Source organism: Leptonotus elevatus, chromosome 5 (genome assembly GCF_054856555.1).
Source record: "Leptonotus elevatus isolate MCC_2025b chromosome 5, RoL_Lele_1.0, whole genome shotgun sequence".
Taxonomy (NCBI): domain Eukaryota; kingdom Metazoa; phylum Chordata; class Actinopteri; order Syngnathiformes; family Syngnathidae; genus Leptonotus; species Leptonotus elevatus.
Window position 1 is genome coordinate 26,295,064 of NC_141243.1, and position 27,226 is coordinate 26,322,289.

Consider the following 27,226-nt stretch of genomic DNA (forward strand, 5'->3'; position numbering starts at 1 on the left):
TGCTCTGTCCTGGCACGGGTCGACGGCTCCCCTCTTTGGTGGAGATTTTCATGCATGCCAGATCCACCACACCAGCATCTATCGAAACTCAGACACAATCTGCTTCCTCCTCAGGTCATTGAATCGGTGGAGGCTAGTGTCTGTGGATCTCACTCGGCTTCGTCTGTCCTTCCTTCCTTTCCTCAGTCTCTCCTTCGGTCTCTTGAGGTCTCCCTGATATATATATTTTTTTGGATTTGTTGGAATTTAGATGTTTCTGGGGTTGGGGAAGAATTCTGGTGGGTGGCCCGGTGGGTGGTGTCTGGTCGGTGCTGGATTTCACTTTCCTTTGTTTTCTTTGGTCCCCTCGGGTCTCCTGATGGCGATGTTCGGTTTAGGTGAACCGTATGGGATTTTTTCTAATAAGTTTTTGGTGAACTAACAAATACACGCACGCACATACACATTCTCACCCACATACAAAAAAAACAAATATATATATATATTAAAAAAGAAAAAATAATAATAATAAAGAGCAATGATGATGACATTACCGAATGAACAATACTGAGCTCTTTAAAAAAAAAATCAAGTCTTCTCTCAGGATCATGATACGGTGACCTGGTGTTACACGTCTGGCTTCCTCATGTCCTTCAGTTCCTATACCGGGTGGTAAGAGATGTTCTGATCCATCTTATCCACTCCATTCATGGTGGCATCGTAGTCCAGAACCAGTGTCTTCTCTGTGATCAGACTGTACCCACTCCTCCGATGAATATGCATTGGACTCGAGGTACTCTTCATCGTCCGATTGAACGTCCGCCTGTACAGAAGTGCTCGGTTGTGCACCACGTTTTCCGGCGTTAGCATCGCTAGCCGGTGAGGCTTTACGACGTGATCGAAGCCACCGCGTCAACGCTTCCAACTTCGGCGTCAACGCTTCCAACTTCGGCGTCAACGCTTCCAACTTCGGCGTCAACCTCGGAGTCACCATCATCATCATCAATGTGCTTTTTAGCATACATTGCTGGCGTCGGGACAAAACCTTGTACCTCCGAAATCATCACTTTTCTGGAGACCCCAAAATGGCACGTTTATTCAACCATTAACATTGCATCATCAAAGAGAGCAAGCCATTTTCAACACTTTAGATTAGTTAATAATTAGTAAAAATGACACCCACAAGTGTGGACTGATCAAAAGTATACATTTCTGAATAAATCTGAAATTTGCCAAATTGTGATTTACAAGGTTTTGCCCATCGCCAGCGATATGCAAGAATTTCCGGTACACATATAAATTTGGAAGACATTGTATATTAATGGATCACACACATTTTCAAGAGTTTTAATATACTGGTTAAATATTACATACTTAACAGTGGTAGAACAATCAATGATCAGTTTTTACTCATCATCATGTGGCTGGAGATTTCAGCAACATCTGCAGGACACGTATCGAGTCTATTTTGCAGATCCTCCCAGCCCTCTTGCAACATTTTCACTGCTTTCCGCAGCCTCCTTGAGTTTCTGCATTACTAGAGCATTTCGTTTTCTTGTCTCCTCCATTCTAATCGGGTTTGACTCAGGCAGATTCTGCGGGTCAAAAGGCACAAAAATGCATTCAGTGATTGAGAGAAAAAAACATGAGGGTCATACCAGAATTGGAGGTTATCTTATGTTCCACCCACATCAAATTTTAAATAATCCACATACAAAATATTAAAACATGCCGTTTCTGAGTACATTCACTTGTCCTGAGAACTTTGAGGAGCAATTTTGCTCATCAATGAGTTGATTTGAGGAGCAAAATACTAATTTTAAAGAGAATTTTTTTAGAGGGTAATGCCAGGGACGTGAAGCAAGGTTATTAAACAATAAAATTATGACAATGAAACAATCACTGCAACAATGAATGTAGGGCTGCAGCTATTGAATATTTTAGTATTCAAGTATCCTACTGAAAATTCTATAGCATAATCATGGAATGGTGAATCGTATTTCATACTGGTGTAAAGTGTAATTGTGCACCCACTACCGTAGGTGGCAGTGGCACCGTCATTTATTCAGAGCCGTTTATAGAGAGTTTGGCTAACTCACTAGGGTAACAAGATGGCGTTCATGTCATGTGACCAGCATTTGACCAATCACAGCGAAGAGGGCTCTGCATTTATTAAATTTATTTATTTGTTTAATTTCAAGCAAATTGATCAAGTCTGTGTGCGCTGCGATTGGCTGTGTTCAATTTAATTCTTTGCACTTCACTGTATTCATTGAAAATAAGTTGCACAACTGGGAATTTTTCCTGCCACAATATGTGTGTTTTATTGAACATTTTTAGTTCGTTTTATTGTGTGTTCTATACAGAATAAGTATTTTAAGAACAAATGGGGAGAAAAAACAATCATAGAAATTTTCAATTGATTCCATGTAATTTAAGAACAAATTATATATGGAGGGGGGAGCATGGCAGCAACCACACTCTAATGCTTCATTTGAGGAAAGATGGACTTTTCCGACTTCAAACCAGGAAGTGTGTATGGGAACTCAGAAATTCCACTTGCGAAATCGAAAAAAATAAGTACCCTGACTTCACCGACCGACTTCGATGTGACGTCACTTTACAATGGCGACCACTATGGAAATACATATTGTGAATGGTAAACCACAATTTACTCAAGTATAAAACTAGATAGCTTTCTTCATTCATAAATATTCAACATGACTTCACGTAACACAACGTACTTGACAGTATGCTGCTATCTCCCTGCATGAAATTATACAGTGAACTACTGAACTGTATGGAATGCTTATGAAATAAAATAAATACACAAATGAAGCACAATTGCGAGAAGGCAAGTGTGCTGGAGGTCAAAATGTGTTTGAGAACCAAAACAAAAAAACAATTTATCACTATCCGCCATTTTGGTTGTTTATTTTCGCCACGAACGCTTTCAGATCGGAACTAGGAAAATCCAACTGTGATAAATCCGACTTTCCTTGAATGCAGAATAAAAACTGAATTGTTGAATCAACTGAAATATTTGCTTCAATTTGTAACACAATTGAATTAAGTTAATCCAAACTGAATATATTAGTTTAATGAACTGATAATTAATTAAACTTGAACTGATAATTAATTTAACTTAATAATATATTCACTTTGGATTAACTTAATTCAATTGTGTGTTACAAATTGAAGAAAAATTAAGTTGGCCCTTTTTAGGGTGCAGGCTCAGTGCATGACTCAGTCCAGCGATTGCCGGTCTTGGCAAAATATCCACATTATTTTTCAACAATATATTTACAGTTGACCCCCACTTTTCGTGGGGAATAGGGACCAGATCGGCCTGTGAATAGCAAAAATCTGCATATAATTGAAGTCAATTGATAAGCGGTTCAGATGGATGGATGAAATGCTTAGGGGATGGGGTAGGTACATTACTTAATTGGCCGATAATCTGTATTTTTTCTGCCAAAAATCGTATTGGCGGCAAAAAATGCATATCGGGCGGGCTCTACTCTTAAACCTCCTCTTTGTGTGTGACAGAGTATTTGTCCTCTTCCTGATCCTGATTTTTGGCACGTTCATCACATTTTAACATCTTCAAACCAATTTTCATACCACACAAAGACAAATTAAATATAAAATGTACTTTCTAAATGACAATTTAATTTATTAAGCGACAAAAATCAGAACACATCTGGCTCTAAAGGCCATGTACACACGTAGCAGGTTATTTTTTTAAACGGATATTTCCCTCCTCTGGGTGTAGAAAAAAATTGTGTCCACACCACCACGTTTGTAGAAAAGAAACATTCATAACAATTCCAGACCTTAAGGAGGCAACAGTTCCCCAAATCCTATCCAATCAGAGTACGCCTCAGTCTGGCGACTCCATTTCCACAAATTGGGCCTACAATTAGATGCATGCCAAGCCTCTAGGCGGCAGTAATTAGCCAAATACTGCTCATCTCTTGATGTCACTCACCCTACGTCACACAAGCTCGACCTGTCAACCGCTGATCTGTATATATGCGGATCAGTGCTGTCAGCGCACACAATACCTTTTTTTTTATTAATTAAAAAAAATACTTGTAAACAGTCAATGAGTACATCATAAACAGAGCATAGAGAAAAACAAAGAGGATAAATACAAAATCATAAAAAGCTTCACTTTTTTTTCCCCACTTACTCACCACACACATATACTAACATGGTCTCTCCCCGGTGGGGAAGCGAATCCACGCCGCCTTTTTTTCCCTTCTTTTTTAACAACTTGAGTGACGTGTGTGTAGAGGACGACGTAAAACTTTGTTTACTGACGAACACACGCGACCGCTGAGCCTGACAGACACGCAAATCTTCACTTTGGCCGGAGTTTTTAGAAACCTTCGTTTGTAATGTAAAAAATCCCCGCGGACGTGTGGATGACAGGGCAAACCGCAGAAAAATATCTCCCGTTTGCAAAAAACCCGGCTACGTGTATACAATACTTTATGTATTTTCCTTCTTTTTTTTTTCATTTTTAAAATATGTAATGTAATATAGGCGCTGGTTGTGCTATCCTTGACAGCAATAACTGAAATCACGTCTTGCATTGTTGTGGAGGAATTTTGGCCCACTCGTCTTTGCTTCTTTTCTTCTTTCTTTTTTTTTTAACTCAGTCATATTGTAGGCTTTGAGTATGAAATGCCAATTAAAAAAAATTAAAATACCAGAGCATCTCAACTGGATTTAAGCCCAGACTTTGGACCACTCCACCTTTTTTGGACTTGGAATCTTACTTTTTTTTTACGAGCCAGATAGGTTTGGATAATTTCTCCTCTTAATAATAAATAAAATCATTTAGAAACTGCATTTTGTATTTAGTTGGTTTGTCTTTGTGAGACATCGAAAATAAATGACTTAATGATCAAAATAATTTAAATGTGATACCTATTACTGATTAATATGCATGATGACACTGAAAAATAATTGATCCTTGAGGTATTTCATGAAGGCATGACAATTATGACATCTGTGAACTATTTTAAATTGTGAAATACATGTGATGTATCTTTACATTAAGATGATGATTCAGGACCAAGCTCAGAGCAACTCGGAGCAAGTACAAGACTCAAGTTTTAATAAAACTGACGCAGGCCAAATGTTTGCATACTGTTAATTTTGTGCAACACATCTCGAACACATGGAAGCTAGCCGTCAACAACTTGACATATCACATTTTAGTTGGTTGTGACTGGCTACTCATCAGCAAGTGTAAACGATAACTATCATAACCCACTGACGTTTTTCTGTAGACACGAGATTGTGCGGTCACCTTGATTATTTCTCTTCGTTTCTCTTCTCCGGGAGGAATAAGCGCCCACATCCCATAGCCGAGCCCCAACAGAGCGGTCATGTTCAGGATGGTTCGCATGCCACTCATTGTAGAGCCATTGAGGGGTCCACCGAGATTGAGATCAGTGTCAAAACTGCTGCAAATCGGACCAACATTTAATGTAGGACTCGTAGCTTCTTCCTTGTTGTCAACGTCGTTAACTTGCAACCAAGTGGTTGGTCACGTGTTCGCCCTTCCTACCCGATTTGCACAAGATGTAGTACGGCAACTCCACTTGATCAAACCCTACAGTATGCTCAATAAACAGAGTGCGCATTACGTTTGCGCATGCGTGGAAAAAGTAAACAAAACAAAAAAGCGTGGCTACCAAAGTAGCCGTTATTTAAATGTCGGAGAATAGTGCTGAAAGTGTTTGCGTTACTGTACACCTTAAAGCTTGCAGGCAATGTTTATTAAGTGAAGAAGCCATTTTTAACTGTCCTAACACCACTGCAAAACTCCAACAAGACGGAAGTGTACGCTTGTAAACCTCTTCCCGATTTCCAGACAGAAAAAGAAAGATCCAAACGGACGTAAAATAGTTTCCAAGGAGTCAAAAGTGCACCCCTTGTGGCCCAGGCCTACTCGCCTCGAACTGCGCTCTTCTTCCACCGCTACTCGAGACACCGCCTCAAACCCTAACCTCGTGACGTTTTGGCTGGTTGCTGCAATACGTCAGCGTCCCCCGTCATCTTGGATGTGGCAGACATATACGCAAACAAAAGTAAAAGGATAGAACTTACTAAGTGTTGGGAAAGTTCATTTACTACGCGAACTATAGTTCAAAGTTCAGCCCACAAATTTAAAAATGAACTAGTTCAGTTCATAGTTGATAATTTATTTATATTTTAACTAAATTCAATGAGAAATTAAATTAGTAGGAAAGTAATATAAGAATACTATCAACTAAAATAATGCATGACTTGACAATTTTAAAATAAAATAACAAAAAACAAAGACAGACGCTTTTTGCCATGCATGCATGGAGTACAATGGGATGGAAGAAGGTCGTGACTCGTATTTGAGCTCTGTTAATACAAATCGTTTTTCACTGCTTGGGGAGAAAACTCATTAATTTTCATTAATTTTGAGGAATATAACATGACAGAAAGTGGAAATAGTTTTTGATGCTGTACGGTGAACTTATAAAAAGAGAATTATAAAATCTTAAAGACAGTGTGTGGGATTTAGTGGCATCTAGTAGTGAACTATGGAGGTAAATATGGTGCAAAACTAACCTGTAAAAAAATTGTACCTGTAGAAAAAAAGTCTAAATTTGTATCTGTAAAAGTTGTGATTTGTACCTGTAAAAAAACGTTTTTGTATCTGTAAAAAAAAATTGTACCTGTAAAAACAAAAAATCTTGTGTGGAAAAAAAAATTGTACCTGTAAAAGTCATGATTTGTAAATGTACAAAAACATTTTTGTACCTGTACAAAAAAGTGTAAATTTGTATCTGTAAAAGTTGTGATTTGTACCTGTAGAAATGACAACTTGTAGTCAAAGAAGTCGCCACTAGGAGTCACAAGTGTTTTTTTCTGCTGCTGTCCAGTCACGTGAGTTTTGCACCAAATATCTCGCTACGAATGGTGCAAAACTGATTCATACTCGTAGAGCACCGTGATTTGTACTCGTAGAAGAAGAGGGCGGGCTAAAGCTCAACCTCATTGGTTGAGCTAACGACAGTGGGTTGAACTCAAATGACGCCACGTTTTTATCATTAATATGCACAATTCCGAAATTCCAAACAAACAGAGTAGCCACACCAGTTTACGTGTCATTTTGGAAGAAGAGGACGTCCCAGGCGTGAAAATTTCAACATGGTTCAATATACAAACACCGTGTGGAACAGCTTAAACGTTGGTTGACATGCAGAGAACTCAAAGTGGGCAGAAAGAAAGAAGTTTTAGTATAAAGGTAAGATTTATTGTACGATCATAGGTTGTAATCCGGTGCTAGCTAGCTCATATCATGTTGTTAATTGTCACGAAAAGTGAACACATTGAAGTCACGATTTTTCTTTCAAGATTTGAAGCCTACCACTGTAAACATACGATCAATAGCTTGTACCTGTAAAAATAATAATAATAATAATAATCTAAAAATACCTCCTAAACTGCTGCTTAGTGCTTAGATGTGAAAATTACTATAGAGCTATAGAACCCTATTGAATGTTTTACAAGATGACCTTAACCTATAACCAAAAGTGGACAGTACTCAGCTGATTGTATTTGACTAACATTATATTCAAGTATCTGTACTCTTACTATCATAATAAAATGAAAACAAAAGTTTTTACTGCGGGTGAATCTTTAAGCCGCTACAGGTATTTTAACCTCAACCCTTTATCCTCTGTATTTAATCATTATATTTTAATTATTAAAATTTCTTGATAAATGTCAGTATTTTTGCAATGTATGCTTTGCAAACAGTTTAAAAAATAGGCTCTTACACTCTTAGTTTACTCATCACTCACAGTACTCAAATATTTGTGCAAGTAATTTTTCTGCACTTTTAATTTCTACTTGAGTTACATTTTCCAATGTAACATTACTCTTATTTAAATATTGTCTATTCTGCTTTTGAAATGCTAGTCTATCTGTATCACTAAGATATGAGCAGTGTCACTGTCACCTAGCTACTTTAACAAAAGTAACTAGGTCAAATGTTATTTTATTTATTTTTAATTAAATGAGAATCTCATAAGTTTCAAAATTTTGCTCAAAAGGTGGAGACAACTGCTGCAGACACTGCTGACGCATCAGTGAAAAGGATGACCCACTCCATCAGCAAGCAGCCAAGAGACAGGAGATGACACCTGGGGGGTATTCCATCAAGCCGGATTAATGAAAAGACTGTTTTATTTCGCAGATCTTCTGCTGATGTGAATGGAGCAGGCGGAGGTTCCCCTCCCCCACCTGTGGCAGTGGCCTTAGTCTTTTTTTTCTGGTGGCTACAATAATGGACAACATATATTTAGTTTCAACACCTACTTAGTCTTATTTTTTTATATATATTGTTATAGGCTTCTTGCCGACTTGTTGCCATGATCGCTTTTGGCTACTGTTGAGATGTAATAGTGAAGAATGAATATGTAGGTCAATTCGACGTGCTTTACATTAAATCAATAATTAATAACACTATTAATGTGAAATACACATCTAACATGAAACAATTATAACTTATACATTTAGTCTGTCGGCTTTTTTTTTTGCCAATGATATTTCCCTCGTTTTATTGATAGCAGCAGTATTGCCTTTTTTGGTGAATCTTGAATTCCTCATACAGCTCCATCAATAACTTTTGTTCCGTTTGTGAGAAGAATACTGTTCTTGTCTTGGATGGATGCAGAAACGGCTCTCCTGGACATCAAATAAAACATTCCAAATGATGCACAATCTTGTTTATTGAATGATACATGTTATTTGATCTGACTATTTCAAATAACTCTCAATATGGATAAATTGTACTCCTTTAACATTTCAAACTCAAAATTGGAAGACATTTAGAAAGCATAATTTCTTCACTTTCCCAAAGGTGATTCCAGTGAAATTCTCTCAGAACAGTAACCAGTGTATCAAGGTTTCTCATTTGTTGGACTTCACAGCCACTTTGAAGCAGGTTTGATGTCACACCATGTGCCACCGTCTAGAGATGGATCAAGAAGTAGCTTTGATTGACTGCATGCTGGCATCTGTGCAAACAGAATGGTTGGGTCAGCATATTCATACAATAAAAAATAATCATAGCTTCCTAGCTGGGTCATTATCAAAACACACACATTATACGTAAATCGGTTAAACTTTATCTTGTTAGCCAGAAAAAAACAGATTTTGTCACATCTTAATATCAGAAATAGTGGTAATACTGATAGACACAGACATTGTTCATAAACATTTCCATTGGCATTATTTTTATTTTGCTTCAGTGTTGAAGGCAAATGTGTATGTTTAAGAGTGTAAGAGCCTCTTTTTATAAACTGTTTGCAAAGCATACATTGCAAAAATACTGACATTTATCAAGAAATTGTAATATTCAAAATAAAATGATTAAATACAGAGGATAAAGGGTTGAGGTTAAAATACCTGTAGCGGCTTAAAGATTCACTCGCAGTAAAAACGTTTTGTTTTCATTTTATTATGATAGTAAGAGTACAGATACTTGAATATAATGTTAGTCAAATACAAGTAGCTGAGTACTGTCCACTTTTGGTAATAGGTTTAGGTCCTCTTGTAAAACATTCAATAGGGTTCTGTAGCTCTATAGTAATTTTCACATCTAAGCACTAAGCAGCAGTTTGTGAGTTTTTTACAGGTACAAGCTATTGATCGTATGTTTACACTGGTAGGCTTTAAATCTTGAAAAAAATTGTGACTTCAATGTGTTCAGTTTTCGTGACAATTTACAACACGAGATGAGCTCGCTAGCAACGGATTACAAGCGATGATCGTACAATAAATCTTACCTTCATACTAAAACTTCTTTTTTTCTGCCCACTTTTGAGTGCTCTGCATGTCAACCAACGTTTAAGCTGTTCCACACGGTGTTTGTATATTGAACCATGTTGAAATGTTCACACCTGGGACGTCCTCTTCTTCCAAAATGACTCGTAAACTGGTGTAGCTACTCTGTTTGGAATTTCGGAATTGTGCATATTAATGATAAAAACGTGGCGTCATTTGAGTTCAACCCACTGTCGTTCGCTCAACCAATGAGGTTGATCTTTAGCCCGCCCAAATCCTCCAGAGCCCGCCCTTTTCTTCTAAGAGTACAAATCACGGTGCTCTACAAGTACGAATCAGTTTTGCACCATCTGTAGCGAGAGATTTGGTGCAAATAACAGCAGCAGAAAAAACACTTGTGACTCCTAGTGGCGACTTCTTTGACTACAAGTTGTCATTTCTACAGGTACAAATCACAACTTTTACAGACGCAAATTCATACTTTTTTCTACAGGTACCATTATTATTATTTTTAATACAACCCCAACATTTTTTTTACAGGTACAAGTTACTTTTGCACCATATTTACCTCCATACGCACAGCACAAACCCGGAATTGGAAGAACACACAGAATTCCTACCTGCTGCATTCCTGGCTGCTTTGCATACTTGTGCTGTAGATGCAAATTTGCCCCAAAAATTTTTGAGCGTCAAAAACTGCTCACTTAACACAGGTTCCACGGCGCTGTTTCTAACTTTGAAACAGCGTCATCGATTGTGTGCAGTAACCCGTAGGAGACGATGTACTCTGCGTGCCCTGACCCACAACATGCTGGCAGCAATGTGGCTAAACACAATACAGAGGATTATGTATGAATGAATTTAGTACAACATTCACTATCGGAAAATTTCTTTCTAACCTGGAAATCCACCCGCAGCTTTGCCGGAGAGTGAGTCTTGTCAACGGCCATATCAGTCGCATTTCTGAGGCGGGGCAAACCTGAGCTAACAGACCAATGAGCGAAGAGCGGACGTGACGTCAGAAAAACGATTCGTTTAAGTATTTTTTTTCTCTCCCGGAGACGGAGTAAAAAACCACCATGGAGAGAGACAGTAGTGAATGTATTATGTCGTTGTTGCGGGAAAAACTTCAAGAGTGAAGTTGCACACGAAGACAATATCACACAAATAGACAAATTTGATTGGCCGGCCTGTTTTCGACCAGTGCAGAATCGCTGTCTATGGACGCCTGTCCAGACCACTGATCTCAATATATAACTGGATAGCCGATAGACCAAGACTTTTGAAGTCCCAAAGCCCACCATATTGCTCCTCCCAAGAAACGTTTCTCGGCGTACAATCCTATACATTTACTGTATGGAAATTGGAGAACATTTGAGACAATACTTGGTAGAAACAGCATGATTTATGTGTTACATTTGTTAAAAATAAACAAGATGACTTCAGACATTTTACAACTTGCCTTAAATATATGTATAAATTATATTCTTGATGTTTACAGGAGGAAACGTAAATTTTTCATTGAAGAATTATAACTGTAGTTCAACAAAAGATGCCTCTGCCAAATCTAATATTGGGGTCAAAGGAACTGAGCGATACAAAAAAGGGGGGTCTTCAAAGCAGCACATACCGCCCACTTGTTAATTTAAATTTAAAAAAAAATAGTGACCACCCCGGCACAAACACCCCCACCCCGCCCCCGGCCTTATACTAACTGCTTACGAGCTGTGATTGTCTCATCTGTAGGTATACCATATAGTTTATACAGTAGTCTGCTCACGAGGTGGGAGGAGCAAGATGGCCGCCCTGTGACTTCAACGTCTTGCATGGGCATCTATGGGCTATCGGCTACATTTTCTCACATTTCTCTGTTATTTACACATTTTCAATGTTCAAACCTTCATAAATTTGATAAAATAATTATTACTGTAAAAAAAAAAAAATCATGCAAAATTGCACACAAAAAGATTAATCGGCGAAACAGCGTGGCCGCGAAAAGTGAACTGAGTAGTGGTGATAGGCTGGCAAAGTGTGGTCGCTGAGGCACCTTAGTGTGCATGCATCAAAAATCATTCTATTAGTTAACCACTAGATGGCACTAACACACTGTCTTTTCTCATGTCAATGCAATGATTCCGTTTTTCATTTTTTTTCTTTTTTTTGGGGGGGGAATATTTCTTGAATGTTTTCTTTGTAATTATTTCAAACTGAATGTAGATGTTTAAGGAATAATCCATTTGTAAAAAAATATAATAATAATACAATACTACCAACCGAGTAAACAGTACATGCCATTAAATAATTCAATAACACATCTAAAGAAATTTTTAAGATAGGTTTACAAAAACAGCACCCATGTATACAATGTGCAAACTTCACATTTAAAACCAAACAAACAGAAACCGTTTTTAATAACCTTTATTTTGTAGGTTGAACTCATTAGCAAAATTGTGTAAAAGTATACTCTTTAGCATTTTAACTGTAAAAATTAATAGTTCGAAATGCATGACAACAGGAAAACTACTGACTCAAAAACCTTTTATGCTGCAGTAAAACAGAGTAGACAGAAACAGTCTACATACAACTGTTTAATTAAATGCCAGGATTTTGTACTTAAAAAAATGACATTAAGATAAATCCTGTCAAACCTTTTTTCCACAATTAATGCAACCTAACCATCGCAATCAAACTCATGTTAATTGGGAGTCAGCACAGACCTGCCTCCATTTAAAATGCCTCTGATTAACCCAAATAAATTTCAGTGGTTCATTAGGCCTTCCACTTTGTCTGCTGCCCCCACCACGCATCACTGCACATAACGGTTTCTTTTGGTGATGAGCAGTGTTGTCTGTACCAAACATACCTTTCGGAATTATAACTAAAACATTGGTTTCATTGGCTCATCACAATTCTCCCAGACCCGTAAAAAAATGTGTTATGGTCCAATGAAACCAAACCTGAAATCTTTGGCCACAATTCCAAAAGGTAACTATGGCGCAGACATAACTCTGTTCATCACCGAGAGGAAAAAACAACAACAAACACCACACCTATAATGAAGAGTGATGGTACGACGGCGTATTAGGGCCATGTATAAATATTTATTTTTTAAGAGGGTGGGGGCAATATTCGGAGAAAGAAAACTCGCAAATTTGCCACTTAACTCGTAAATATACAACTTTACAAAGTGGCAGATTTGTGAGAAAAAAATCTGAAACTTACGAGAAATACACGTAGCGTACTACTCGGATACTTTTTGGTCGGGTTTTCAAATAAGAAGATATTAATTACTTAAGCAGAGATTAACCATATGATGTTAAGCATTCGCCCTTTGAAACTTTGGGTACGGCCAGCGACAAAGACGCCTCACTTTGTGAAGGTCCACATCCTGAGGATCAAGCATTTAAGTTAATTTGTTAAAATGTATATGTACTTGTACATTTATGTTTCCAGAATTATTATTTACACATTCATACATTTTGGTATTTTTTTTGTACAAGTAGCTAAATTGATGTGTCAAATCTGCCGCTCTCCGTCATTCACTTGCATTTACCTAAAGTATGCTCGCTTCTGATTGGTTAGTGTTAGTCAGCTGATAGGGGATCACAAAGTGTTGTCGCACTAGTTGCCGTGTATGACGAGTAAAGTTTAAATTAAGACTCCATCTTGCCTTTTCATTTTATAAACAGTGTCCCATTAACTACTAACAAATACTCACATTAGACCATAGCTACGCTATGTGTATTTGTCGGAAGTTTCTGAATTTTTTTTCTCTTGCAAATTTGCCACTTTATAAACTCTCAAATTTGCCACTTTATAAACTCTCAAATTTGCCACTTTATAAACTCTCAAATTTGCCACTTTAACTTCATGCTTTGGGGTGGTGGAAGGAATTACGAACAGTTCTAAGTCGCAGTCAGTGCAGTTTTAGCACAAAACATTCAAGATTTTGCAAGACAGCAAACAAATGTCAAGAAAAGCCTATTAGAACAGTTGAACTTTATTTGGGGGTAATCAGAGGCACTTTAAAGGTGAAGTCAAACCCCCAAAATTCTCTACATTAAATGTTGTATGTGCCCACATTAGTCTAAACACGACATTCTGATTAATATTGCGTTTGTGGAATATGAGATAAGCAGCAAAATCCACCTGTTTTTATCCATCTCAGGGGGTGGCCATTTTGTCACTTGCTGTCAAATGAAAATGACATCACAGTTGCTCAGAACTCAGGAAATGATCAATCACCGGTTTTATGAAGCTGAGCCTGAGCAACGGTGATATAATTTTCAGTCGACAGCAAGTGGCAAAATGGCCACCCGCTGAGATGACCCCTCCCCGGAAAAAACAGGTGGATTTTGCTGCTTCATTTGTATTCCACAAACGCAATATTAATCAGAATACAATGTTTAGACTTGTGGGACTGCATAGAACAGTTTATCGTAAAGATTTTTTGGGGGGGTTGACTTTCCCTTTAACTAATTTACTCGCAGCCATTTTCAGTGAAGCAACCCCCTTTGCTCCCAGCTGTTTTACCGGCTTTTGACAGATTTTGCAAGGACCACAGAATATTGTTTTCTATTGCTATAAAAACATGGAACCTACCAAAAGAAAGATTAGAGTCATCGGGAAAAAAAGTACATTTGTATCTGTTTTGCAGCAATTAGCATTAGAATATAACTAAGTTTCATCATTATTCACAAACCTGTTGAAAACACTGACAAAAAGAGCTTGTTGCAACATGGCCCTGGCTGATCACTTATACTCTGCTGCCACCTGTTTTTTGTAATAACTACCATTGCTTTAAGACACCTTTTCATGTAAGAAGCTGTATCAAAGCCTTCTGTATGCTCTACCATAAGAAAAACATGAAATAATAACGTATAAGTATGTTTTTTAGTTTGAATGAGTTAAATGGTAGTCCGTGTCTAATGACTCCCATTTAACATGATTGTGAATGTGATTGCCCACTTCAGAACATAGCCACACCCCAGTAATTACATTACTTTTTACTTCCACTCTTGAAGACTAAAGGGTTCAACACACAGGAGGCGATGTCACTCAATCTCAATTTATGTGAAATTTCGCACTCGTTCATGTAGACGTACACGCTGAGGCCTGCGATGCAATACTAGAAACTTTTGTCGCTGTTGCCGGGACCTACAACCAAATCAGTGGAGGCTTCATTGATGAGCAAATGGACGCAGGATTACAGTGCGCTACGGAGAAGTCCATCTTAGCATTGTCTGACTTTCCTATTTTGTATGATACTTCATGCAGTGATTTCAGAGACGTCAAGAAAACGGCATGGGAGCTGGGAGCTTGTTGGTTCCAGGGTTCATATGTCCAGTAAGTTGTCTTTAGCGTATTTGTAACAGTTAAAATAATAATGTTAGCATCCAACTTTGTTTAGTCTATAGTACATTAGGGATAGACCGATTATCGCCTGGGCCGATTATCTGCGCCGGTATTGAAAATTTTGACAAATATCGGCATCGGCCATTTTGAAGAATCATATGGCCGATAATAGATCAATTTAAAAAAAGTTAACTTTAGGGAAGTAATTACCGGGTATTTAAATTTTCTGAGATGCTGCTAACCCTTGGAACTCTCTGCACCTTGTTTTTGTTTGAAATTAAAACTAAGATAAGTAAAATGTAATTATTATTTTTTTTTGTTTACTTTATTTACTGTTGAAAACACTAGGGAGCTATTAAGTTTTGATTTAACTTTTCAAGACATGCTACTGCCCCTGGGAGATCCCTAAACTTGTTAGATTTTTACAAGAAAGGTGTCTATTGACTAAGATTTTTTTTAAACTTCAATATTTTACGAACCCTAAAATTTGCTCAATAAACATATGCTTAAAAAAATGGGGGGGGGGGGGGTTGGAGCTGGAGATTCTATTTTTTCAAAATTAGATGCCAATATTATATTATATATATAACCCTTGACTACTAATAATTGGTATTGGCCCTGACAAAACCATATTGGTCTATCTCTACAGTCCATCGTATATAAAAATAAAATGTTATTTCTGTAATTATGTAGTGAAACTTCTGTGTTTACAATGAAAACATAAAGATTCCCTCCAATTTCATAGCCAATCAAATTTGTTGTAAACAAATTACGCCGCCGTTGTGACTGCTTGTCGCGTCCTGTGTGTTGAGTTTGATCTGGGAGGCGATGAGGTTCGCATTTTGCTGTCGTTTGTCGCCTCCCGTGTGTCGAAAAGAAAAAAGAAAAAAAAGAGTTGTACATGTTATTTATAACTCACTTGAAAGGTGAGTCATTTTATTAGATCACAAAAACTTGGCTTTTGAGCTGGGCTGTGTAGGGTTTTATATTTACAGTATCTTAAACAGATTTCATCTAAGAAATAAACCAAGTTCAGAATCTTCTATTTAAAAAAAAAAAAAAATTCTATTTTATTTTAACTAAAACCAAATCTGAATATTTTTGGTCAATTTTCCAGTGTGCTGGATCAACCAGACAGTCAGCTCAACATTGTTAGCAGAGGTAGGCCGGGTCTCTGATCCGCTTAACTTTACATTTTAATGCATTTTAACTCAACCAGTCAGGGTGCTCATCATCCTTCTCATCATCATCATCACCCAACAGTGGAGCTGGTGGTGGCTGTCCCTTCAAGCTCTGAAAAGCAAAAGAAAACAAACATATTACAACAATTAACCAGCTAAATATGTCAAACCCAGCAGACCGTCCAGCTTCGCGCAGTCGAACAACCCACTGTACGCTTCCCCATCGAAGCAGTTGACGCTCAGCGCCCAATTGTGTAAAAGTGACGTGGCGCTGCAGGGATGAATGAGAAGTCGTATTCAGTTACCTATGATAATTAGGTAATTCTGAACAAAAAATTAAGGTATTCTAATGCTTATTTAGTCAATGAAATGTATACACAGCAGTACATAATTTACCACTTTTTTGGGGGCGGGGTGGAGGGTGTAGGTCATTTTAGGGGAAGCAAAGCTTCCATTACAGTCTTCAGAACTTTTTATATGGGGACCAAAACTGGCAAAATTAAAAATAAATAAACGATTGAATAAATAAATGAATAAAAGTGAAAATAAAAACGGATATAAAAACATAATTCAAAAATGACATTAAAAAAATAAGTATAAATAGAAAAAAAACATATTTATTGATTGCTATTTATATATATTTATTTTTTGATTCATTTTTGGAATCTCATTTTTTAATTTATTTTTACTTGATTTTTTAGGGATATATATATATATATTCAAGAAAAAATAAATAATATTTTGTTGTTTCTATTTCCATTTATATTTATTTTTTGTATTTAATTTTGAATTAAATCAATCTCTTATCCCTATATATATATATATATATATATATATATATATATATATATATATATACATACACACACACACACACACACACACACATCACTTATTTATTTAGTCATTTATTTATTTTAAATTTAGGCAGTTTTAGTCCTCCATATTTTTATACTCCCGCGTTCACAAGGGCGACAACTGTTGCATTGCATCAGGTGGCTGACGCATTGTGGCACGCAGCACGTCTGCGGCCCCCTCTGCAAAACAGGTCACAAATTGTTGCAGCGAGTAGAATGTCACGCAGATCATCTCTCGTGATAGGTCCATTTATAGTCACATGCCATGACTATTGTGCATTCGAGGGAGGTCGGAAGTCGGCTTTATCACAGTTGGCTTTTCACAGTTTTAACCTGAAAGCATTCGAGGCGAAAGTAAACAACCAAAATGGTAAAATGATAATGATACATTGTTTTTTTATTTTGGTCCTCAAAACACATTTTGACCTCCAGCAAACTTGCCTTCTCGCAATTTTGCTTCATTTATGTATTTATCTTATTTCACCGTATAATTTCATGCAGGGAGATAGTTTTTGTCAAGTATGTTGTGTTACGTGAAGTCATGTTAAATACTTATGAAAGAAGAAAGCTATCTAGTTTTATACTTGAGTAAATTGTGTTTTACCATTCACGATATGTATTTCCATAGTGGTCGCCATTGTAGAGAGACGTCACATTTTAGTCGGGGGACTTTTTTTTTTCCGACTTCGCAAGTGGGATTTCCGAGTTCCAGGGGGCGTTACCATACACACTTCCTGGTTTGAAGTCGGAAAAGTCCCACTTCCCTCAAATGCAGCATTAGTACTCAACCTGCTGTAGCCAGAAGTGATTCCTGATACTGAGAAAATATACTGAATGGTCGATGCAAACAATGAAGTTCGTTCTTTGCATATAGGGATTCTATTAATAAGAGTGTTTACTACAAAAAATAACAATTGTCAGTAACAAAGGAATGGCTGCCCACCAGTTTCAGCCGCGGGTGGCAGTCTTGGTTATTGTATACATCTGTCTACCACCTATTGTTTTGTCTTTTTTTTTAACCAATCCTGAGGGATATATCCAAACCACAAAAACCTACTCTCGGAGAATATTGCACATTCAAATATATCCTGTAGTGCCTTGTGAGTATCCTCCCAATAGGCTTTAATAAAGGGGCAATTCCAGAACACATGGTAATGGTTTGCATTATGACTGCCGCAATTTCTCAGGCTAAACTTTTAAATGGAAGATTTATTTTTTTAATGCGACACAATTGCTTATGTCATATCTCGTGTCATACATAGACGCAAATGAAAATTGGTTAAGAATTTGGGAGATTTGAGCAATCCACATTTATTTTAAAGTCCACTCCATTAGACTGCAATGTTACGAGTAATCGAGCAGCCCTGTACCAAGATGGCCACCCTGTGAGGAAGTTACTTCTCATTGGCTCACAGAGTGCACGAGCCATCGAGTGCTCTTATAGATATCTATGGTAAAAACGGCATACGGCTACTGGAATTGGACATATAATACAGAGGAAACACTATCTTGTCAATACCAGTCGGAGCGACCGCAGTGACGTCTGCGTGGTCGCAGCTCGCACAAGTATACAGAGGTAACTTATCATAAGAAAAATAGTTACAGCTGTGTCATCCAAACAAGAAAGACAAAATAAATGACAGACTTCTGCAGCTTCTGCTCACCAGCTCAACCTCCTCTTCATCCAAAACTGGATGCGAAGTAGATTTGTCAATGGCTCTGATCTGGAAAATGGTCTCTCCGTTTTCAATAAGCGATTCCCTAGTCAGACTGAGATAACGGAGACATGGAGGCAGGTTAACATAACAACTTTATATACAATACTACACATTTAACTAATTTGCTCCCAAGAACGTATAAACATGTTCTATTTTAAATGTTTTAAGTGTCCCAAAGATGTGTTTATAAGGTTTTTTTAAATGTTTTTTTATGCTAAAGCATACAAAAGGCTTTGATGCAGCCTTTCAACAGCAGAGAAAGGTTGAAGAAATGGTAGTAATTAGAAAAACAAGCCATGTTGAAAAAAGCTCATTTACTAACAGTTCTAAACAGATTTGTGAATAATGATGAAATTTAGCTATATTCTAAGGCTAATTGCTGCAAAACGGAAGCAGATAGAATTATACTTTTTTCCTGATGAAAGAAGAGACTCTAATCTTTCTTTTGGTAGGTTCCATATAGGAGTGTTCCATATCATACCTTTTACGATATTACCGGTGTATTTTTTTGGGCGATAAAAATGTGAAATATCGCGAAATTTACGTGGTGACGTAATCCTAACATCATACGTCTTTGTGTCCATCGTGTGGCGGCTGTTTGGTTACAAGGTGTCAGATATAATGCAAAAAATACAATCATTTGCAAATTGTGTGCACTTGTAAATCTTGAAATCTGTTGCCATTAAAGTTAAGACGATGCCTAGGCTAAAGACACGCAAAGAGGAATTGGAAACAGCTCATGTTGTTTGGCATAAAAGTGAACAAAAGTTTATTGCTGGAGCACTCTTGATTAGATACACTCCTTATAAAAAAAAAAAAGCAGATGGTGGTTGGATACAACTGAAGCGGTCGCGTATTGTTTGGCCAAGATAAACAATCCGCGGTGGTTATTTTACCGTGATCGATAACTCGCCACCTAGTTGACGTGACTTTGTGATGCTAACCGGCTGCTAAGCTCACCCGCTCTTGACGAGACGGCGTGCACGTTGCTATCACGCAGCGGTCTAAACGTGCCCATTTGTGTTATTCATAGCCTATAGTAATGTCTACAAGCAATCACGGCATTTTCTCGCCCCTCTGATTGACCAATCAGAGACATTCACGGCACAATAATGCTCGCAGGAGAGTTGCCGGTTACGACAAATTAACCACTACCTAAACAATCGCAGGGGAAAAACATTTTTTCAAAAATACACTTGCCTGCGATGTACAAAGCATGACGCCACAATTCTGTGAAAGTGACTTATAAGAAGCAATTGAAAAGCTGTCACTGCATATGTTAACTCCTTAGGCAGGTGGTTCAAAATTTGAGGGGCCCTGCTGGAGAACACTCGATCACCTTAAAGGTGCATGTCGCAATATTGACGCAAATTGGAGTGTTAAAATAACTATATTTTTCATTCTTATGTTTTAAGAATTGTATAATGGACAGGAGGCACTATACTGTGGCACAATGGCTGTTGCCCCTATTTTCCTGTAGAGTGAAATAATGATCGGGTGTTCGGGACAAAATCGTAGCTTTTGGAAGTCAGACACGTGCATGCTCTCGATCTCACTGGGTGCTGGGAAGGTGTTTGGGAGTGTGTGGACAAGACCGTGGAAAGACACAAGTTTGGTGACATGCAACGGGAGTTGTCCACGGAGTAGACTCTGACAGAGGGAAAAATCTCCCCTGCGTCCCTCGACCACAGTCAGAATACCGACCAGGAAAGGAGAACAGTGTCCCCATAAAAAGGGCAAAACTGAAGTCACACAAGCGTTGCAGGAGGACGTGGATCAATATTGGATCAGCGTTAATATTGGAGTAGGTGGAAAAATCTAAGAGGATGAAACGAGACTCACAGTTTGCTTTCTTTTTGCTAAAAAGGTAAGACTGTCACGAAAATGCACTAGGGTCTATTTATGATAAGCATTGCACAATAAAACTACCACTAACTAACGTCTCAGCACTCTGGGAGCGTGCACGTTGCTGGCTTCCATTCATCCATTCCACTTTTCGCCTGAGCGGTCGCAAATCTGCAAAAACTCGGTAACTTGCGACATGGACCTTTAAGCAAGCAGAAGGCCCCACCCGAGGATCTGAAGTTGAGGGCTGGCACATAGAGTAGTTCATATTATGGTTATCTAGCTTGAAGCCAAAATCATGCATGCTTTAAAAGTCATTAGTAAAATCTTAAAATTAATTCTAAAACTAACTGGAAGCCAAAGCAAGATTTATGTTGTGAATGTAATTGTTCCACGCTGAAGAGAATTCTTTCAGATGTGGAGTTATTGAGTTGTAGAAAGATTTGTGTCAATCAGGAGCTAATGTCAGAAATGCATTTGTTTTTATTTTAAATGGAGCAAGGTTTCTTGGATCCTATGAGAAATATTGAAAACTCCTAAGCGAGCGCCCACCTTGTATCTTTAACTTCATCTGGTGGTGGGGGTGGCTTGACTGGGGGTCCATAAGATTTCTGGGAGTCAGAAGACATTCCTCCTGAGTTTTCTGTATTTTCCATTCTTGACTTATCACTCACACTCACTGCAGCATTCTGCTCCTGTTCGACCTGAGTTAGGACACTTTCATGAATTTCAGCCTCTGGATTTGCAGCTTCACTGGTGTCGTCTAGTTCCTGCCTCTGCTTCTGTGGAAATCCTAATGTTGGTATGTTTATAGTTTCTAGTGCTTCAGAGTGGAACTGTTCCTTTAAAACAGATAACACTTTCTGTACTTCAGCTCCATCTGAGATTTGGTCCTCACTACTGTGGTGATGGTCATCATTTGTTTCACAAACAGCCTCCTTTATCGCTTTGCTGACTCCACTCTCTTCATTCACAAGAAATGTGTTACATATTGTCTTATCTTGTTGTTTTGAATCATCTTTGTCCGTTTCCTCTTCTTGATCTGCCAACTCTTCCTTTTTAATTGTTGTCAGATAGTCTTTGTCATGAAGGAGTTGCAAAGTTACATTCTGGAAAAACATTGAGTCATGTGAAAATTGACAGAAACAAATGAAACAGTATGTACTAAGATTTATAGCTGCAAACAACTAAGAGTGATGGATGACTTCCATGATGGACTAAAGCATTCCTGTCATTGAACATTGTAGGTATCAGTCTGAGAGACAAAGAAAAAGTTATTTAATAAGAAGCATGTGATTGTTTTATGCATTGTAATTTACCACCAGTACATGACAACAACTACAAATTTCTGGCAGCTACTGTAGTTTTACACTGCTTTTTTATTTGCTGAAAATTTAACACAGAACATATTCACCTGACACATTTGGAAATTATGCATTTTACATAATCTTTCAGTTCTCCTAATAAAATTATTTCAATTGAACATGAGTTTATTTCTGCTAAATGTGCAAAAGTTTGCAATGCAGTCTCATAAATCTAGAGCTGGTTTGTACATAGGCCAGTGAGAACTGAAAACAAATCTACCCCAGCCTTGTTAGATTTAATAAACATGTCTGGCAACTCGTGATGCACCGAATATTCGGCCACCGAAAAATTTCGGCCGAAATAAAATTCAAGCCAAAAGAAAATAAGAATATGGCCGAAAGAGGATATTGTGGTGACGCAAGCAAACAAAAAACGCTGCAAGCAGGTGTCTGTTTGAATTAAACACCAAACACGGGAGTGAGTGTCCGCCTTGCTGCTCGCTGGCGTTTAAGTACCGGCAGCTTCATTGTGCACGCCGGAGCAGGAGAGGGTCGCTTGGTAAACTATGTCAGAAAAGAGAGCACTGCCGAGTACTGCACTACAGGTGAGCCACTCTTTCTCCTGCAGCGCCTTTCTTTTTTTCTTTGATGAGAGCCCCTCGAACGCTTCCACTTTTTCACTTGCATTGTGGTGGCCGTGCTAAATACTTTAGCTCAGTGGTCCTCAACCCTGGTCCTCGGGGACCGGTATCCAGCCTGTTTTCCATGTCTCCCGCAGCCAACACAGGTGATTCATATCATCAGCTAATTAGCAAGCTCTGGAGAAGCCTGATAACGATTCCCACCTGTGTTGGCTGTAGGAGACATGGAAAACAGGCTGGATACCGGTCCCCGAGGACCAGGGTTGAGGAGCTAAAGTTTAGCTAATGTTAGCACTATTGCTATCAACAGTTTTAAACAAGTAAACACTTACCACTATCTCCGGATGAATACAGATCTGTACAGGACGCCGTGTGTGACTTCGCAGTCCGTTCCCAAAGCCGATTGGCTGGTGCGAAGAAATTTATTAATTTTTAAACGTTGGTGAATATGTGACTATGCCGATTTTAAGTACGCCGTACCGTGTCCCGCTCCAAATAGCCTACAAATGCGTCATCCGCATCGCATCGCAGACATCCGTGCCTGCCAGTGAAGTACTGTACATTGACTATAAAGTGCAATTGCACTGCCAGAAAATGCTCAGTTGCTCACCTCGCGTTTGGTGTTTAATGTACCATTCGCCAACATGTCTCTGATGTGTGTGGTGTGGACGCATTTCAATTTATATTGTGCTTTGTTAAAATGCCCATGCTAAATAGACCTAAATATTTCATAATAATAATATAATTGTAATTAATTATGATAAATGCAATGATAATAAAAAATTGGCATAATTTTTTTTGGCCGTTTCGGTTTTCGGCCAAGCATTTCTCGTTTTTGGTTTTCTGTTAAGGCCCAAAAAAAATTCATTTCGGTGCATCCCTACTGGCAACCATTTCAGGGTGTACCTTGCCTACTGCCCGAAGACAGCTGGGATACGCTCCAGCAACCCTCGACCCTCGTTAGGATAAGTGGTTCAAATAATGGATGGATGCATGTTTGGAAGGCGATCAGTGTATCAAGTAAACAAAGATAAATCTTCATTAATATTACTAAACAATGAAGAAAGGATTACAGCTGAAAATTATATATAATTCAAAATGGAAACAATTTTATGAATTGTTATGAAATTACTGTATCAGTGACTAAAAAATGCAACCATGTTTCTTTTAGATTAAATTTTTTTGTGAACAAGAGTATGAAAAATTAGAGAGAGAAAAAATAATTTAATTGTAAATTTAGATATAAATTGAGATATAAAATGTGCGATTAATTTGCGATTAATTGTGTTAATTATTGAAGTCATATGATTAATTACAATTAAACATTTTAATCAACTGACACCTCTATTATAATAATGCATCGGATTTATATAGCGCTTTTCTAGACACTCAAAGACACTTTACAATGGAATGGATACATTATTCATGCACTGACACACTGACACTGTGGTGGCGGTAAGCTACTTAAGTAGCCACAGCTGCCCTGGGGCAAGCTGACTGAAACATGGCTGCCAGTGTGCGTCTACGGCCCCTCCGACCACCACCAAACATCCGTACCTTCCATTCACCAGTGTGAGTAGCACTGGAGGCAATGTGTGTGAAGTGCCTTGCCCAAGGACACAACGACACATGACTTGGGGAGAGCGAGGATCGGACAGCCGACCTTCTGGTTACTGAATGACCGTCTCTACACCCTGAGCCACGGCCGCCACGCGGAACATATTCATACATTTTGGTATTTAAATTTTTTTGTACAAGTAGCTAAATTGATTTATCGAATCTGCTGTTCTCCATCATTCACTTGCATTTACCTAAAGTATGTTAGCTTCTGATTGGTTAGTGTTAGTTGATGTGTTGAATCGTCTGTTCTCGTCATTGACTTGCATTTACCTTAAGTATGCTAGATTCTGATTGGTTGGTGTTAGTCAGCTGATAGGGGATCAGGAAGTGTTGTCACTCTCGCTGTTTAAATTAAGAATAAATCCATCTCTATCCTACCTTTTCATTTTATAAACAGTGTTCCATTAACCACCAACGAATCTTGACTTTAGACTATAGCTACGCTACGTGTATTTATAGTAAGTTTCTGATTTTTTTTCTCTCGCAAATTTGCCACTTTGTAAAAAAAACCTTGCAAATTTGGCACTTTATAAAGTGGCAAATTTAAGATTTTGATCAAATAAAATTATACGTTGCCCTAATACGCCGCCTTACTTCTCTAGGTCGGTGGAATTCCTTGCCCTTTTCACTCATAGCAAGAATTAATGTTCTAAAATCAAACGTAATGCCCACACTTTATTTGTTTCAAAAACATCCCATTGCCACCTCCTGCTAATTTATTTCTGCACTTAAAGAGAATCTTTGTCCGTTTTTTGTAGAATAACAGAAATTCAAGCCTACATCTATCACTCGTGTATTTACCAAATGATAAGGCAGCCTCAAACGCCCTAATCCATTATGGTACTACAAGACAGCACAATTATGGACTGTGATGTATGATTTTACAGATAAATGGAGTGACGGTCATTTAAGAACCTGCTTCTAGCCCCAATTGACCCCTTCAGTGAAAAAAGATCCTACCCGTCTCTTGATTGCGCCTCGGTTTTGTGTCCTCGATTCAACTCCCGGTAAAGTGCATACATTCAGCAATATCGGCTGACATGCAAGATGGCCAAAGTTTCAAACTATGGGCTTTGTCCCACCATCCCTCACTTGTCTTCAAGGGGTCAGAAATTACTTTGTCTCCAACGATTAACAATAACAGTCATTTTTCACAGCGTCTCTCTCTTCCTTCTTTGTCAATAAGATTGGTAGTTTTTGGATCGAGGCAGCATATGCAAAGGTAGTCAGTTCGTCTTTCCGTTTCTGTCTGTTGCCATTTCTGTTTCTGTTTAAGTTAAACGTTTAAGTCTCTATAGCTTTGCTTTCCATTACTCTTGACTACTGTTTGGTAGCCGGGTAACACCCCCCCTGCCCACAATGCACTGCACGGTCCGAGATGCGCACTTCGTTTATTCAGATACCCTTGACATTTCCTTTGTCGTGAGAACAATATTGTTTTTGTAATGTGATTTATGTTGTTGTTGTTGATAAAATCATTGTTGGGGCAAAAATGTGCAAGTTCTCAAAAGTATGTTACACTTACCTTAATGGTATTTACAATCACTCCAAGCACAGTATGGCCACTGTAAGATTCACTGAGATGAAATTCTCCCCGTAGAGAATGAAATACACCATTCATCACACGCTTCACCTAAAGTAAAAAAAAAAAAAAAAAAAGAGGTCTTGTCATCTACAGTCAGATAATTTCAAAGTAAACAAGGCTCTTAACTTGAACTAACAAAATAATAGAGCCTTAAAAATGATCTAATTGGATAGTGATTAGGGATGCACTGAAGTTTCGGCCACCAAAAATATTTGGCCGAAAATGGCAAAAAAATAGGCATTTTTGGCATTCGGCTGAAATAAAATTGGAGCCGAAAAAAAAAAGGCCGAAATAGGATGTTGTGGTAACGCAAAAAACAAACAAACAAATAAAAAACTGCTGCAAGCAAGTGTATGTCTGAATTAAACGCCAGGGTGAGTGTTCCGCCTCATTGTTAATTCATGAGCAGTAGCCGAAAGCTAGCATCTTGAGGCTAACCCGGTCGGTGCTATTCAAATCAGCGGCAACAAATAATGGCAATGGCACAAAGTGTTAACGGAAAGTAATATTGTGATATCCGTGTGTGCACCAGCAAGGGGAGAGGATGCGTAAGACAACACTAGACAAGTGTGTGCGCGTAGCAGCTGCACGCTAGCTTACATCGATCAAACTTTTTATTCTGCAACTGAAGTGTCATAGTAAATTGTTTGCTGCTGAAATACTGTAATAATCTGTATTTATTTCACATGACCGAGACGAGCAGCGACCCAAATCAATTGTGGTTGACGGGTGACAACACTTGAAAAAGTTAACAAAAATAAAGCTTCATCTCCAGATTATTACGTCCAACAATGTGCAGAAAACCATTGTGTCTGTGTGCTAACGACAACTTTATTTATCATAGAATAACAAACGCAATGACATGACACTGCACTGTGTGCTTACTGTATGCTTGTGGTTATTCTTATTCATCCAGCTCATTTATTTCTCGTTACTGTAGTAATACCTATTGAAAATGTGGAGTGGACTGTAGCTAATGGTGAGTTTGAGTAAATTTTTTAAACAGTGCTTTTCATTTTGATACTTGATGATTTTTTCCGGCGTTTCAGTTTTCAGCCAAGCGTTTCTCATTTTAAGTTTTTCGGTTTTGGCCAAATTTTTTTAATTTCGGTGCATTTCTAGTAGTGATATTCTGATCTTCAAAAAATTCAGCCACTGTGTTAGATGTTTTTTTTTTAAATATATATAAGTATTGGCTTGCCAATATGTCAATGCTATATAAATTACAAAGTAAAGAATAAAAACCTTAGTTCACCAGAGTCAACTGGACAGTTTAAACAATCAGGGCGATTGCC

At 38.0% G+C, this 27,226-nt stretch overlaps 2 protein-coding genes and 1 long non-coding RNA gene across 6 annotated transcripts in view; all 3 read right to left on the minus strand.

Annotated features, from left to right (window-relative positions):
* Nucleotides 1–1,312: 1,312 nt before the first annotated feature.
* Nucleotides 1,313–5,969, minus strand: uqcc3 (ubiquinol-cytochrome c reductase complex assembly factor 3). Its single transcript, XM_086075661.1, has 2 exons — nt 5,303–5,969; nt 1,313–1,574 (listed from the first exon to the last, which is right to left on the minus strand). The coding sequence occupies exons 1-2, from the start codon at nt 5,408–5,410 to the stop codon at nt 1,443–1,445; spliced, it is 240 nt and encodes a 79-aa protein (XP_085931787.1). The 5' UTR covers nt 5,411–5,969; the 3' UTR covers nt 1,313–1,442.
* Nucleotides 5,970–8,811: 2,842 nt separating this feature from the next.
* Nucleotides 8,812–11,452, minus strand: LOC147174792 (uncharacterized). Its single transcript, XR_015094817.1, has 3 exons — nt 10,725–11,452; nt 9,828–9,990; nt 8,812–9,056 (listed from the first exon to the last, which is right to left on the minus strand). It is a non-coding gene; the product is annotated as an uncharacterized LOC147174792 (long non-coding RNA).
* A 4,630-nt stretch (nt 11,453–16,082) lies between these two features.
* fkbp15b (FKBP prolyl isomerase family member 15b) overlaps nt 16,083–27,226 on the minus strand; it is a 56,740-nt gene continuing 45,596 nt past the window's right edge. For 3 of the 4 annotated variants that reach the window (XM_086075659.1, XM_086075657.1, XM_086075660.1), the window contains 4 exons: nt 25,872–25,979; nt 21,334–21,890; nt 18,883–18,988; nt 16,083–16,473 (listed from right to left, as the gene is read on the minus strand). In XM_086075659.1, the coding sequence (XP_085931785.1) occupies nt 16,387–16,473; nt 18,883–18,988; nt 21,334–21,890; nt 25,872–25,979 (858 nt within the window). In that variant the 3' untranslated portion in view covers nt 16,083–16,386. The remainder of the gene's footprint in view (nt 16,474–18,882; nt 18,989–21,333; nt 21,891–25,871; nt 25,980–27,226) is intronic. The other variant, XM_086075658.1, reaches the window with a different exon arrangement.

Excerpts from the sequence above, each read along its gene's own strand:
- uqcc3 (XM_086075661.1), bottom strand. The coding sequence starts at position 5,410 with ATGAGTGGCATGCGAACCATCCTGAACATGACCGCTCTGTTGGGGCTC. Across the intron at positions 1,575-5,302 it reads AACGAAGAGAAATAATCAAG|AATCTGCCTGAGTCAAACCC; the intron begins GTGACCGCACAA and ends TTTGACCCGCAG.